Source organism: Podarcis liolepis, assembly GCF_965112155.1.
Source record: "Podarcis liolepis genome assembly, chromosome: 6".
Lineage (NCBI taxonomy): Eukaryota > Metazoa > Chordata > Lepidosauria > Squamata > Lacertidae > Podarcis > Podarcis liolepis.
Window position 1 is genome coordinate 89,282,180 of NC_139559.1, and position 15,476 is coordinate 89,297,655.

The 15,476-nt window shown below is 45.3% G+C and overlaps 2 protein-coding genes and 1 long non-coding RNA gene across 4 annotated transcripts in view; 1 reads left to right on the forward strand and 2 right to left on the reverse strand.

Moving 5' to 3' along the window:
- The window catches only part of LOC310708448 (carboxyl-terminal PDZ ligand of neuronal nitric oxide synthase protein-like), a 78,163-nt gene extending 76,033 nt beyond the window's left edge, over window positions 1-2,130 (forward strand). Inside the window, exon 12 of the mRNA XM_083506812.1 lies at window positions 863-2,130. Within this exon, the coding sequence (XP_083362938.1) occupies window positions 863-1,334 (472 nt within the window). The 3' untranslated portion in view covers window positions 1,335-2,130. The remainder of the gene's footprint in view (window positions 1-862) is intronic.
- Window positions 2,131-6,804: 4,674 nt separating this feature from the next.
- On the reverse strand, window positions 6,805-10,338 carry LOC310708487. The gene is made up of 3 exons (XR_014527031.1): window positions 8,917-10,338; window positions 7,056-8,093; window positions 6,805-6,922 (listed from the first exon to the last, which is right to left on the reverse strand). It is a non-coding gene; the product is annotated as an uncharacterized lncRNA (long non-coding RNA).
- A 1,415-nt stretch (window positions 10,339-11,753) lies between these two features.
- Window positions 11,754-15,476, reverse strand: part of EDEM3 (ER degradation enhancing alpha-mannosidase like protein 3) — a 38,136-nt gene continuing 34,413 nt past the window's right edge. For both annotated transcript variants that reach the window (XM_083506750.1, XM_083506749.1), the window contains one exon: window positions 11,754-15,358. In XM_083506750.1, coding sequence (XP_083362876.1) covers window positions 14,967-15,358 — 392 coding nt within the window. In that variant the 3' untranslated portion in view covers window positions 11,754-14,966. The remainder of the gene's footprint in view (window positions 15,359-15,476) is intronic.

Genomic DNA, 15,476 nt, shown 5'->3' on the forward strand with positions numbered 1-15,476 from the left:
GCTCACAACCCCCAGGGGCTCACACCTTTCAGAGGTTTAAGTCCTAGGACATCCAGCTAACAGAAGATCGTGAAAGTGGTACTAGGCCATTTTGCCCATCGCTACACTTGATTTAGGGACGCAGGTGGCGCTGTGGGTTAAACCACAGAGCCTAGGGCTTGCCGATCAGAAGGTCAGTGGTTCAAATCCCCGTGACAGGGTGAGCTCCCGTTGCTCGGTCCCTGCTCCTGCCCACCTAGCAGTTCGAAAGCACATCAAAGTGCAAGTAGATAAATAGGTACCACTCCGGCGGGAAGGTAAACGGCGTTTCCATGCGCTGCTCTGGTTCGCCAGAAGCGGCTTAGTCATGCTGGCCACATGACTGTACGCCGGCTCCCTTGGCCAATAAAGTGAGATGAGTGCCGCAACCCCAGAGTCGGCCACAACTGGACCTAATGGTCAGGGGTCCCTTTAGCTTTACACTTGATTTACTTGTGTAACGGAAAGCTGTGCACCACAATAGTTAGGCGGAAATGGGACGGGACTCTCCACCAGATCAGCCCTGGGGTGGAAGAAAACTAAGGACCTGCGCTCATAGGAGGTGTATTCCTTCGAAGAGCTGGAAGAATTTGTGCCACTTTTTAAGCTGTGCTGCCCTGGTAGGCGAAGTGCTGGCTGCACTTTGCTGTCTTCTGCGTGCTACACATTCTAGCTTTGGTCGAAACGGAAGCCATTAGCTCTTTCCATCTTGTGTCTTAGAAAGAAGCTGGTGACATGAAGAGCTGTGAGCCATGATTGTTTTCAAGCCACACTTTTCAAAGGATTTGGTAATGCACCGTTCTCATTGAGTGCCTCCCTTAACCATTTCTCCTTATGCTTGTAGGCAGGCTCCCGTTGATGCCATTCCACGGCTCAATCCGCCCCCGGAGATTACCAAGAAGCGCAGCCCAAGAGCTCTGAAGACCACCCAAGACATGTTGATTGCCTCCCAGCCATTGGTAGGTAGCGCCGAGGCTTCTTTTCCCGAGGGAAGCCAGGAACACGAGGGAAGCCAGCCTTCCAGGAGAGAGACAGTGCGGAGCGAAATGGGTTTGTTGACGCAGGAGGAGGTTGGGCCCAGCCACAGCCGGGCCTGTGGAGTGCCTGATCTCATCTATAAGGAGAATTTGGAGCCTAAACTAAACACTGCTTACAGGATACCTCCCTCCCCGGAAAATGTGGTGCTCCAGCTCAGTTTGAGTGCAGGCAAGAGCCCTCCCGAATGCCAGTTCGAGAGCAACGTGGGCCCCTCAACGGCAGAGACGTCCACCCTGGAAGCTGAAGGTCACAGTCCAGATTTGCTGTCGTTTGAGTAGGATCGTCTCAGCTGCTCCCGTTTCGTAGCAAGACTGTCCCTGCTTCGGCTGCTCCTTTCTAACATTTCTCGAGCCTGATGACGGAACGGACCCCACATCGCCAGAAGGTGGCTCCAGTTGGGTAAAGTTGTGGGCAGGAGGTCGAGAAAGGCAGGTGTCCTTTCCAGCACCCAGAAATGTTTGCATTTGGCGTGGGAAGCCAGCCATTGGGGGCTCTGGGCTGCCTGGGCTGCTCTGCTAACCAGTGGAGTATCTGTGGACCCTCCTGAGCAAACATCACCTCCGTCGGGGTGTTGGGGATGCTGAAACTGCACAGCCAGAATGAGAATCCGTTCCCTCCAGAGACCGGTCCTTGTGAGCAGAGCTGGAAAGTGCTGTTGTTTAGCTGTTGTCCGGCTGTTTTACCGTAGTGCTGTGCCTTCTTCCTGCCAGTTCTGCCACCCGGGACTCTGATCCCTACAGCTGTCTATATTCATCAGTGCTTCACGGTGGCTGGTGAGCAATTCAGAGTCAAATCACCGCCGTGCCAGTCACTAGCCTTGCCACCTAGGAGTCTGCTGTCATGAAGCATCTTCATCTCATGCCGAACTTCTGCATAAGGAAGCACTTTAAGCCAGCTTCGTTGACCAATCCCTTAAAACCTCACGGTGAGGAGCAAAAGGATCTTCTGCTTACAGCCAACTCTCACAGTCTTGTTCCTGTTACTCTTCTGCTCAGACCCAGACCTACCTTCCTCCTTCTGTTTGAGCTGTGTTTGACTCCAGCTGGCCTTCTAATAAAACTCTTCTTTCTGGAATTCCTGGCAGAGTCCTATTTATTCAGGTGACCAGGGACCTTAATCTCTCTTGCCAAGTTGATCTTCTCATTAAGCACACAAGATTCCTAGACCTTGTGGGGGGGAAATCCCTCAGGATTCTGCTCAAGAGCCGCCTGTCCTGTCAGTGTCTTCCAGGAATATAGTCTTTGCTGCTTCTGTCTCCCTTAGGAGTGTACCTCATCGTCTTTTTAGAAGTCTTCAGTCCTGGCCTTAACCTTTTCCTCCCCCCTTTGCTGTCCAGACTCAGCACTGGGATGTTTTCAAGCCAAAGAGAGAGCAATGAGCAGCTTGTACTGAAATCAGTGTGCTCTCTGTCATCTGCTGGTGTTTCCTTTACCCTTCCTCTCACTTTACCTCAGGATATGAAGATAGCAAAAGCCCCTTCCATCTGACTTGCACTACAGATGCCCGGCTACATTTCAGATGGATGGCAAGCATATTCAGCAGTACTATTTGCAAATGCCAATCAAATGGCTTTAACTCCGTTGTGCATGAAGAGCTGATGAAACGCCACAGCTGCACGATCACCACAGATGCTCAGATGATCTCCAAACAGTCTCAGGCCACCAGATATTCTGGACAAGGGAGTTCCACCTCGCTGGTGAATTTTCACATACCTGGTTACATCATTTGTCTTTTATACAAACATTTGAAATTCAGCGAACCTTCCTATTTATCGCCAAAGTGTTTATGTTACTTAGCAAGTTTTATATACCACTTAATCAGGAAAAAAACCCAATCTCTTAACAGTTTACATAAAATGGTAAAAAATGTTAAATGAGATACTTGGATTTCAATGTGCAATTTTTAATTAACATTGGCAAGGCTCTCCCCCCCCCTTTTTTTTTTAAATCTCTCAATTTTGCTGGGTTTGAAGTGAGAAATTCCACAAGTTGTTAGTTACTGAAAAGTACTAATTACAACTGCACGATATACCAAATGCTGTAAGAAGAATTATACACAGAGAGAGAAAGATTAGGTGTGTGCCTCAGAGTCAGACAAATTCCCGATCTGAATCAAGCTGATTTGGAGAAATTCAGGAGATGTCCGAGCCAAACTGGTCTCCCTCTAAAATGTTCCAAACCAAATTAGATCCCCTCAAAGCCTTGTGCATATTAATCCAGAGATTTGGAGGCAGAGAGAGAGAGGCAAGCAGTGCATCTGCAAATCTGCAAGGTTTATTTCCAAGTTTGCTTTTATCAGGAAAACACAAGGGTGGGAAATGTGGGGCCATAGTTTTGTGATGGACAGCTTTCACATTTAACTGGGGAATCTTTCCCAGGGTTCTCCTTTCTTCCTTCCCATCGCAGTGCTTTTGGGAGGGATGCAGAAGCAACTTGTCAGAGGCTGATCCTGTCCTTTCAATGCATTTTGCGGCTACAAGTCTGTCTCCCAAGGATGCTCAAAGCCCATCACTGGGCTTTCCGTGGTTGGGTGCTGCTGTCACCAATGCCCCTGGCAGTGCATGGAGTGCCACAGGGTCTCCACAAACTGAATCAAGCTGTGCCAGCTCTTTCTCCCCTGTTGCCTGGCAGCGAAGGGCACAGCACCCCTTCCTGCTAAAGGCAGCTTAATAACAGAGGACCATGGGTGCCAGGCAGCCAGCCTGGCTTGCCATTCTGCTGCCTCCTCTCCCACTGCTTAGCATAAAGGCCAGAAAAGCCCTCAGCATCTTGCTGTAAAATGGAGAGTGGGTTGGATACCTGTTCTCGGGCTGAAAGAATAAAAGCGTGAGGGGGTGCCCTGGGGGCAAGCAGGGTTGTATGGTTGCACTAAGCACTAATATAACACTGTGCGGGTGTGTATGTGTGTGTAGCACAGTCACACAACACAGAACGCAGCAAATTGCCTACAGAACGGAGAGGGGGGTCCCTTTTAGAAACAGCCCAACTTTAAAGCACAGACTATACTTTAATATAAAGGACGTGGGTGGTGCTGTGGGTTAAACCACAGAGCCTAGGACTTGCCTATCAGAAGGTCAGCGGTTCGAATCCCCGTGACGGGGTGAGCTTCTGTTGCTCGGTCCCTGCTCCTGCCCACCTAGCAGTTCAAAAGCATGTCAAAGTGCAAGTAGATAAATAGGTACCACTCTGGCGGGAAGGTAAACGGCGTTTCTGTGCGCTGCTCTGGTTCGCCAGAAGCGGCTTAGTCATGCTGGCCACATGACCCGGAAGCTGTATGCCAGCTCCCTCAGCCAGTAAAGCAAGATGAGCACCGCAACCCCAGAGTCTGTCACGACTGGACCTAATGATCAGGGGTCCCTTTACCTTTACCTTTATACTTTAATATATTTTATTCTGTCAGTGATGAAACACTTTAAAGTTTCTTTCTCCAGTGTTTTCAGCTGAGCAGGAAAACTAAAAGTGTTTTTCATTCATCTTTACAGCCATTCTCCTTCTCCGCAAAAAATCCCTGCACCTGCCCATCTGAAATTTTCCAGGTTTCTTACCAAGAAACACCTCTATGTTTTCATACAAACTGACCCCAGAATAGGGGAGGTTAAGTTACACCTTTTAAAAACTACCCTCAAACTTGCAGAATAAGCCATCCTTCTCAAATTTGGTGGTAATTATCTTCTCGGAAGGAACCTCTAGGCCTGAAAATTCCATCCAGTTCTGCCAGAAGAGTTTGTTAAAATAATAATAATAAGCCAATGTATCAAAGATGCCCAACACACACACAAAAGTCTCCAGTTATTGATCTGGAATTTGACAAGCTTCATCCTCTCAGAAAGAAAGGATATCATTCAATTCTGCCAAAAAAAAGGGGGGGGGAGGTCGACTAACACAGAGAAATCAATAAATGGCTATAACCTTTCCCCCTCTTTTTGGAGGGTAGTAAAAAAATGGATTTACTCCGTCTTCCCTATTCTGCAGTCCATTTGTATGAAAAGGGGGGGGGGGGTAAAAAAGCAGTCTGGAGCGGTCTGAGCTGAACTGCTCTGCTTTCCAAAGCACCCAATCTGCATACCAGCCAAATCTTGCAAACTCTGCAGGCTCCAGATTAGATGGAACTGCCAGATAGTTCTATCGATCATCAGTTCTATCAATCAAATTCAATTAAATAACCTGCGAACTATCAAATATTATCAAATAGCAAGGCATGCCAGCTTTCTCGACACACCATATTTGTTCTCAAACTTTTTCCCAGGGGACCCCAAGTTGTTTGGAATCTTATGGCCTGTTCCGCAGTGAGGACAGATCCACAATGGCCTTCCTTGAAAGACAGTGGCTAAAGGCTGCTACTGATCTTCTTTTGCATTTGTGCAGCCGCAAGGGAATGTTGGGTGCGTTTGAGGGCACAAACCCTAGTCCATGGTGTGCAAGAGAAAATCCCAAGAGTGCCCTTGCGTCACTGACTCTGCCCTCGCTCTAGGGAATGCCCCCAGAATCCTTTGCGACTTGTTTGGAGTCCTTGGCCCAACAGCTGATGCCGCAATGTTCCCTGAAGGTTATGAAAGGTTATGGGGCTGTGGTTTAAACCATTGAGCCTCCTGGGCATACGTAGGCAAACTAAAGCCCAGGGGCCGGATTCGGCCCAATCGCCTTCTAAATACGGCCCATGGACAGTCCGGGAATCAGCATGTTTTTACATGAGTAGAATGTGCCCTTTTATTTAAAATGCATCTCTGGGTTATTTGTGGGACATAGGAATTCGTTCACACACCCACCCCCCCCCCACCCCCGCAAAATATAGTCCGGTCCCCCACAAGGTCTGAGGGACGGTGGACTGGCCCCCTGCTGAAAAAGTTTGCTGACCCTTGCTCTTGGGCTTGCTGATCGGAAGGTCAGCAGTTCGAATCCCCGCAATGGAGAGAGCTCCCATTGCTCTGTCCCAGCTTCTGCCAACCTAGCAGTTCGAAAGCACACCAGTGCAAGTAGATAAATAGATACCGCTGCAGCAGGAAGGTAAACGGTGATTCCATGCGCTCTGGCTTCCATTACAGTGTTCTGTTGCGCCGGAAGCCGTTTAATTCTGCTGGCCACATGACCCGGAAAGCTGTGGACAAACGCCAGCTCCCTCGGCCTGAAAGCAAGATGAGTGCCACAACCCCAGAGTCACCTTGGACTGGACTTAACCATCCAGGTGTCCTGTACCTTTTTTTTAATCTATAAAAGGAGCCAAGGTGGGACTAGGAAGTAACCCTGCAAGCTTGCTGTCAGATATCTACTGAAGTAAAATATTACTGAGCATGAACTATGCACATCAGATATTTAGAGAATATTAACAATTGTAAATAATAATTATGAGAATTTTTGGAAGCAACACTCTTGGGACAGGCAGAAATTCAGCAGATGATGTTTTTCCCATTGTTGCTACTGAATTCTTATTACCTAGCTCTTAAGACATAGTGCCTCTTTTAAGAAACAAAAAACCCAAAACCTATTCACGTGAAGAGTTAGACGCAACTAAACCCAGTGGAATCATTGCGCTGAAGCACACCAGCTCTTTATAGGACTGGACTGTGATCCATCCAGCTTCTCTGAGCAAATTGTAATTCTGGATAACAGGTTTACTCAGATTGAAGTTTGCGTGTGAGATGATGAACTGTTTTGACATGTATGTGTTTAGGTACAGTTAAAGAAAGATGGTTAAACATTGCCTTGTGCATATTTTCTCAGAAGTAAAGCCCCTGGTGGTATTCAGTGGGGGCCTACTCACAAACAAGTGTGCACAGAACCGCAGCCTCATTTTCCTGAGAAAAGAATTACCTGGGGAAAGTATGAAAGTCGAATCAACTCCTGTTGAAGTGTATTCATTCTTCAGATGTCTTAACGTTGTCGCTCAGATCAGTGGCGTGGCGTGGGTTGTCAGCACCCGGGGCAAGGCAAGTAATTTGCGCCCCCTAACCCTAACCCCCAGATGTTGCGCCCGGTGCGGCCGGCCCCCCCTGCACCCCCCACGCTACGCCACTGACTCAGATACCTGTTTCGGATATGTGTGTTTATGTGTATGTCCTATATAAAATTATAATGTATTTTGTACTGATATGTAGAAATTGAAGAAAGAAATCTTCATCACTTTTTAATGAAGGAGAATCTGCAACAGCACTAGTGTTTGAAAATCACAGGTTTCGCAAGAAAAATGATAGAGCTTTTAAACTCTGTAATCTAAATGTGTTCTGGTGTGGGCAGTTCATATTGCACAATAAACTCTTTTCACCTTATGAGTTGTGGTGGTTTTCCCCTCCTCTCCATAAACTGAAACACCACAAAAACAGGGTGCCTAAAGCCGACTTCCTCTTGCTGTATGTCTGCCTGACCTGCTTGCACACACCTTGTGCCTTAAGACCTTAAGCATGGTGCAAAAATGTTCCTTTTATGTTGCATTTCTTATGTGGAGAAAGGATCCTAAAAGAAGGCATGGCTGGCTGCAACACTTGAATACCAACACTGCACCCCAACAGAAATCCTTGCAGGTAATCTGTTTTATGTGTATAAGAAGAAACACAACCACTTGCATCCCCTCAAACTGCACCCTTAAAAATATTTTATCTCCGCCCAAATTCTTTTCAGTGCAGCTGTGGCTTCATTCAAATACTGGACTCTCCATAGACCATTTTCTAGTCTTGTCTACAGAGGCACCTATGTAGATGGTCACAGTTTGAAAAACAAGCACAGAATAGGGATGGTTTTGCTGTATCAAGGTAGTTCTTTCACTTCAAAGCTTTAGGTTAGTTGGACTGCCATCTCCTGGCAGTTTTCTGTAACTCTTCACACAATAAAGCCAAGTGCCATAAGAGACCGTTGTTCATCTGGGGTATCCCTCTATATCTTAAGAACTAAAATACATGTGATAGTAACACTACCATGTTCTCCTTTGAAAGAAAGCAGGTGCTGGTTTTTATATGATTTATAGCGCAGCATATCTTGGATTCAAATCTTCACAGGCAACTCAACTTATTTGTTCATTAGCATTTTTTATTTATTTTTTGCCACCACCTACAACAGCTCAAGGGATGCGGGTGGCGCTGTGGGTTAAACCACAGAGTCTAGGACTTGCCAATCAGAAGGTTGGCGGTTCGAATCCCTACGAAAGCACATCTTCTGGTTCTTTACGTTTTACTTCTCCTGCTTGCTTTATTATACCTTAATATTACATTCTTTAGATTAAATATTGTTCTATTCTTATCCTTTTTATACCGTAATTGTTTTCAAATTGCCTCTTACACTTTATCATTTCCCAATTTTTAATTGTGTTTACTCAAACCCTGCTAGTGAGTTCACTTCTTTACAGTGTTTTTGTAAATACCACATAAATGGTTCCCAGTCTTTTTTAAATTCTCTTTTTTCTTTGTCTCTTAAGTTTCCCAGTTAGCTTTGCCATAGTCTATCAGTTTTTCCTTGCCGTTCTTCTTTAGTTGGTATCTTGTCTTTCCATTTTTGGGCTAGTAGTATCCTAGCTGCTGTTGTGGCGTACATAAGTAGTTTCTTCTGTTCCTTTGGCAAGTCTTGACCTATAGGTAAAGGTAAAGGGACCCCTGATCGTTAGGTCCAGTCGTGAACGACTCTGGGGTTGCAGCGCTCATCTCGCTTTATTGGCCGGGTCATGTGGCCAGCATGACTAAGCCGCTTCTGGCGAACCAGAGCAGTGCACAGAAATGCCGTTTACCTTCCCGCCAGAGCAGTACCTATTTATCTACTTGCACTTTGATGTGCTAGGTTGGCAGGAGCAGGGACCAAGCAACGGGAGCTCACCACGTCAGGGGGATTCAAACCGCCAACCTTCTGATCGGCAAGTCGTAGGCTCTGTGGTTTAACCCACAGCGCCACCCGTGTCCCAGTCTTGACCTATAATGCCTAGCAAAAAAGCTTCTGGTCTTTTAACAAAGGTTATCTTAAACATTCATGTCATTTGACGAAGTTGATGTTGAAGAATCATTGCTTCGACACTGGGGATCTTTGCTTCTTCCAGGACACTGGCATCAGAGCCAGGCTTTTAGTGTAGATGCCCATTTTGTGCAATAGCATTTCTGTTGAGACACAACAAGTTCCTACTAATATGCACTCTCTGGAAACAATGGAAGAGATTTTTGTTCTGATAACCTTCCCCAGCTGGACTAACAGGTTTCTGTCATGAGTGGCTCTTTGTTATTGTTTCTGAATTCATTTGTTGCTTTAGCGTTGCTTCTTTTCAGCTGCTTCTGTGGTTTGAGCGTTGCCTTGAAAGATGAGTGGAAGGTGATTTTTAAAAAATAACAAAAATAAAATTATGAACTTCGGTAGATACTTCCAGGACAGTCCACATACCGTAAATACAGTGGTACCTCTGGCTGCGAACGGCATCCGTTCTGGAGCCCCATTCGCAACCTGAGCAGAATGCAATCCGCGTCTGTGCGTGCGCAGGTCGCGATTCGCCCCTTCTGCGCATGACGTCATTTTGAGCGCATGCGCAAGCGGCGAAACCCAGAAGTAACCCGTTCCGCTACTTCCGGGTCGCTGCGGGACACAACCTGAAAAGATTTAACCTGAAGCGACTTTAACCCGAGGTATGACTGTACAAAAAAAAGAGGGCATCAAACATCTCAATGTAAATGGACTGCAAAAAGCACTTTAACTGGTACCAAAAAATGACATAGACTCTACCAAGAAAACCAAGCCACTCCATCATCTGTGTAACCCCGTATCTTTTGTTATCATCCTCTGGACATGCCCTAGAATTGTCCTTAAATAAATGTGGGGCACAGACCTGACCTTTATGCTTTCCTTCTTCCAGCACACTTGCTGTAGACTGAAACCCATATTATATTCTTATATTAAACAAATGCATACCAGTAAGGTCTTGGCAGCTTACAGAGCTTTGAGAGGTCTTTTAGGGTCTGTTTTTATTTTCTGGGAGGGGGGAGCAACTCCTCTACAAGGCATACAAGAATTTTATAGAGCTGTAAAAAACAACAACCCTCTACATTTCTTCCGTACCTTTCGGATAATGTCACTTATGGCCTCGTAAGGGCACCAATTCCTTCCTCATGCCTGAGATTATACTTATGCTAAATTTTGAAGGGCGCATATGTTAGATCTGGCATTGGTGTTTATATTTGAAGATAGGGAACATCTGTGCAACTGGGAGAAACTTGTTTGCTTCTCACCTGCTTCGATATGCAAAGCAAAGTAATAATAAAAGCCCTAGCATCTTGGTTGGAAATCCAAGAAGAAGACATCTCTATCTGCATGGACAGAGCATTCCGAATTACCGTATTTTTCGCTCTATAGGGCGCACTTTTCCCCCTTCAAAAATGAAGGGGAAATGTGTGTGCGTCCTATGGAGCGAAGACGCCATAGCCCGGCGACCCTCTCCCGGCTGGAGAGGTAACGCAGGGCTATGGCAGGAGCCTCTATAGCCGCGTGTCACCTCTCCAGCCGGGAGAGCGCGCGCAGAGCGAAAGAAGCCCCCCCGCGACCCTCTCCCAGGTGACGCGCGCCTATGGCAGGAGCCTCCATAGCCGAGCGTCACCTCTCCAGCCAGGAGAGCGAGCACGGGGCTAAAGCAGCCCCCCCGCGACCTTCTCCCGGCTGGAGAGGTGATGCACGCCTATGGCAGGAGTCTCCATAGGCGCGCGTCACCTCTCCAGCTGGGAGAGCGCGCGCGGGCTAAAGCAGCCCCTCGCGACCCTCTCCCGGTTGGAGAGGTGACGTGCGCCTATGGCAGGAGCCTCCATAGGCGCGCGTCACCTCTCCAGCCGGTAGAGCGCGCGCGGGGCTAAAGAAGCCATAGCCCCGCGACTCTCTCCCAGCTGGAGAAGTGACGCGTGACTATGGCAGCAGCCTCTCTGCTGCTCCTTTCCGCTGCTCCCTGACCTGCTCTTTGGGGCTGGTGGTGGGCTTCCCCCCGCCAGCCCCAAAGAGCAGGTCGAAAGGAACCTGAAGCCTGGAGCGCGAGAGGGGTCGGTGCGCACTGACCCCTCTCGCTCTCCAGGCTTCCAAGGTAGCCGCCTGAACGCACCTTAAACGGCACCTTGTTTTAGAGCGGGAAAACAAGAGGGGGAAAATTCTCCCACTCTCTGCGCAGCGCCTCCTGCCGCTTCACTGAAGGGGCGCTGGGCAGAGAGCGGAAGAATTTTTTTCCCTTGTTCTCCCCCCTCTAAAACAAGGTGCGTCCTATTGTCCGGTGTGTCCTATGGTGCGAAAAATACGGTAGGTCAAGAACTGCCAGTCCCAATAGGTGGCCTGGAGATTGCCTAGTCTTTCTTAACTCACAAATTTTAAAAGATCAAATAATGCAAGCAAATAAGAAGAAAAAACTCAGAATTGGAGAACAAGAAATTATAATCATGCGTGAAATACCAGCTAGGTTGAGGAAGAGGAAAATATAAACGCTTAACAGATGCACTCAAAAAGAATAACATTCCCTTCCGCTGGGAATTCCCGGAAGGAATTTCATTCACTTATAAACAGAGCAGGAAGAGGCTGAACTCAGAGGAAGAAGCAAAAAAAAAATTTGGAGGAGATATCATAAAGCATTAGGAGGGGAAAATGGATGGGACAGGAGAGATACGAGAGAGGAACAAGGGAGTGACAAGGGAGAAACAGAGGAAGATACAAGATGTTAATGACAGAGTAGAAATAAGGAGGAACTTTTAGACGATATACAAAGCAAAACACTTTGACCAGAATATTTACATATTTTATTAAATCTTTACAATCAGCAATTATAATCAGGTACACAATTTTATATACAAGGATTATATATACACTTTGAGCTCAGACTTCTACATCACAGTACACAGTTGCCCTTAGGAATATTGTACACACTTAAAATTACCAGACAGTAAAACCCAACAACGGTCGTGTTGCAGCACCCCTTATTACACTTGTCATAAATTACATCATAAGAAAATATATGGCTGTAAATTGGGCTGGTAAAAAGTCTTATAAAATCTGGATGTACGGTTATGCATTCATAGAATGTTTCCTCTGTTGTCCTAACTATAGGGTTTCCCTGGGATCTCTATGAACCTGCTATAAATAACTATGCCGAAAGAAGCACAAGACAGCAGGTTTAGGAAGATCCTGATTAGAAATTAACCCTGTTATTGTGCCAGCTCATTTGATACCCTCTCCGCAAGGAACGCCTCAACCACATACAGGAATGCTTGTCCAAAAAAAGGGCTTCTGTTGTGATATGAAGATATTAACTCATAATTGATAAGCTCTCTCCAAAAGACAAGTCTCCAAATTTAGCTACTAACATGTAAACCTTTTTTTGCTATTGTCCAACAGGCTTATGGCTATGATGAAGAACAAAAAATATATAAAAGGGCAACCTATATCTGAGGTAGACTCTACCACCATTCAGATGCTCCTTTCTAATGGCAAGGGAATCTTTCAATAATCCCTGAATTAATGAGGAAAACTCAAAAGGTGTGCAGATATTTCGATGTCAACACATCAACTTAAAAATCCACATTATGGACTATGTACAAATAAGCAGCAGGTAGGTCACACTCTTAATAAATTATCGGTAGGAAGAAATGGAATTTAGCAGCTGCTGTTTTGTCTAAAACACTTGGTGAAGATACAATGACTAAAGATTCAGTTCACCAGAAACACCAGTTCACCAGAAATACCATATGAGCCGTTACTATTGAAGGCCTAATGGAAATAGCAGTTTGATGGGGTAAGTTATAGCCTAGGACAGAGTTAATATTGAGAAGTTTTTTACGAGTGGCACTATTACTCAGACATGCAGAACATCCCACTTGCTTTTTACAGTTCTAACTTAAAATTAAGTGCATTTGGCCCGAAACGCACACATTCTCCTCTAAGCTCTAGGCCTAAGTTACTAAAGGACACTTTAGAGAAGCCTCTATTCAAATTCCCTGAAGGAACAGTCCACGTACAAAAAAATAATCATCATTAAAAAAATTAAAGCCTCCGGTCTAAACATAATTCATCTCTGGGAACTCCACAAAAAAATGCGGAAGGCCCCACATCTAACACTCACATGTGCAAATGGGAAAAAAAAGAATTGAAAAAAGTTAAAGGACACTTTTATTCATTTGTCCACTAAGATTTCGCACCACTGTTTCATCCATAAGAATAAGGTCTTTCCACCTGGCTGATATGTTTTTCAGAAAGATGCCTTTGCACCTTTTTGTGCTAGGATCAATCCTCGGGTTCAGACTGGAAATGAACCTAACTGTTATATAGCCAGTTTCTAAGGATTTGTGTTGCATGCGACATTACACAATCTGGGACTGGACGGAAAAAGGTATATCTGCCCTTTGAACTGCTCAGTTCACTGGGGTAGAAAAGCAGAGGGCATGTTTAGTTCACATACCAGTAGAATCCCAACAGATGCAGCTTTTTTTACTTTCTCCCTATATGTATGTCTAAGTCAACGATTGATAATTCACTTCTATGGGGAAGGTAAAGTGCTGTTTTAACAATTTCGCCTCCGGTGAGAGCACTAGGGTACAAGCCTTCCTCTCCCCACATACAGCCCAGCACCCTAACAGGAATTCTGCTAGTTCTCAATTAAAACAAAAACACATTTATACATAAAGTGGCAGGACAGGGCACAGCACATACTGTGCCGTGTCAAATCAGTTTCCTACAGCCAAAAAACCCGAGAACAATAAAGACAAACGTAATCAAGACTGGATATAAATAAGCAACGTCTGGCAGTCTTGCGTAGATGCAACTGTATTATTTTTCTTTGTCTTTTAGCAACATGTGGGTTTGTAAAAAAAAAGAAGAAGCTCACTTTAAGACATTTGTGAAACATGATTGCTGTCAAACACACTAGGATTTCTACAACTTTTTTTTTAAAAAAAAACCTCTACACATGATACCAGTCTTTCACTGACTTCATACTTTCCTATGGACATACTGGCCTTTTTGTGCACAGAAATTTAAGCTGTATACAGGAATAGAGAGATGTTACTGATGTAAGGCTGATTTAAAGTTGCAAAAAAAATAAAGGAAATAAATTCTATCCCAGCACTATCTGATTTGGTACCTTTCCCAGAAAATCGGCAAGGAAGCGAGTTTGGCTTATTTTAGCTCACGATTCACTGTGCAAGGTTCAAAATCAAAGTAATGGGAGTGTAGAGAAGAGGCTATGCCCCATTACTCAGATTCAAGTTTCAGAATTAACTGCGGTTTTATTTTATTTTTTTGCTAATCGAGCACATACTCTGTAAATCAAAGGCAATCTTGACTTGAACTAGGAACTTAAAAAAATAATAAATCCAAGTTATCTTGGTCGCTCTTCAAAATAATAAATGGAAGATGTGATAAAGGAGGTACAGCTCACTCGCTATATTAAGTGGCACAGGACACGTCAGAGCTGCCTGCTGTTCTGCCCTCACTATAAAGGCCACCACAGCCTGAAGTACCTTCTGCCATGTCTCCATAAAAAGGCTTCTGAGATACGGTATAGACCCTTGAAAAAGCATCATCGCCAACAGCCAGCCTGTAGCCATCATGTGCCGTGCCCCAACTAGCCATCCAGACTCGGTGGTGCACTGAAATCCCCGTTTCATTCATTCTCTGCTTCCTAAGGCTTAGACAAAGTTCACTTACAGCAACGTGGAACGCAGGAGGGATCCAAATCATTCCCTGAATGAACCTCCGGGGCTACAGCACCATGCAAAGGAACCCTGCAAATGGGTCAATTGCACATTCCCATTTTCCATAAAACAGGGGGAACAAAAACAATACAAATTTTAACACATGCTGGCTTTTGCCAATGGAACCTGGCTGCTCGTCACAATACTGAACAATTCTTTTTTTTAATTTTCAGATGCTAGGGTCTTTACTATCCTCCGTCAACTTCACCACTTTGTAGTCCCACAAGCACTTTATTAGAAGTTATAGTTCATCCTTTTCCATCATTTCAAAAGCTTCTATGTCTTCATTCCAATCAGCTAATATTGATTCCATAGACTGTCCTTTATTATTATCCCAACTATCAGTGGGACTGGAGTCAGTTTCAATCTTTGATTGTTCCTCGGGGTGATTTTCCAAGTCTGATGCTTGACTACTAGTTTCTTGGAGTTTATTAGTTTCCTGGAGTTTAGGGATACAGGATTCCTGGTCCATAAGGGAAACACTATTGCTGCCCAACTCTGCAGGTGACTCCAACCCAACTTCTCCTTCTGGGTCTTGACTGACCAAGTTCAAATCTGCCGAAATCTCTTCTGACCTCTGGTTATGAGAATCATTATCAGATGACTTCTGATCCATGCTTTCCATTTCTAAATCTTAAGAGGGGAAAGGAACACAATGATTTTTTAAAACAACTGTAGTTTATGGCTCTTGAGTACAGTCGCACCTTGGAAGCTGAGTGGAATCCGTTCCGGAAGTCCGTTCGACTTCCAA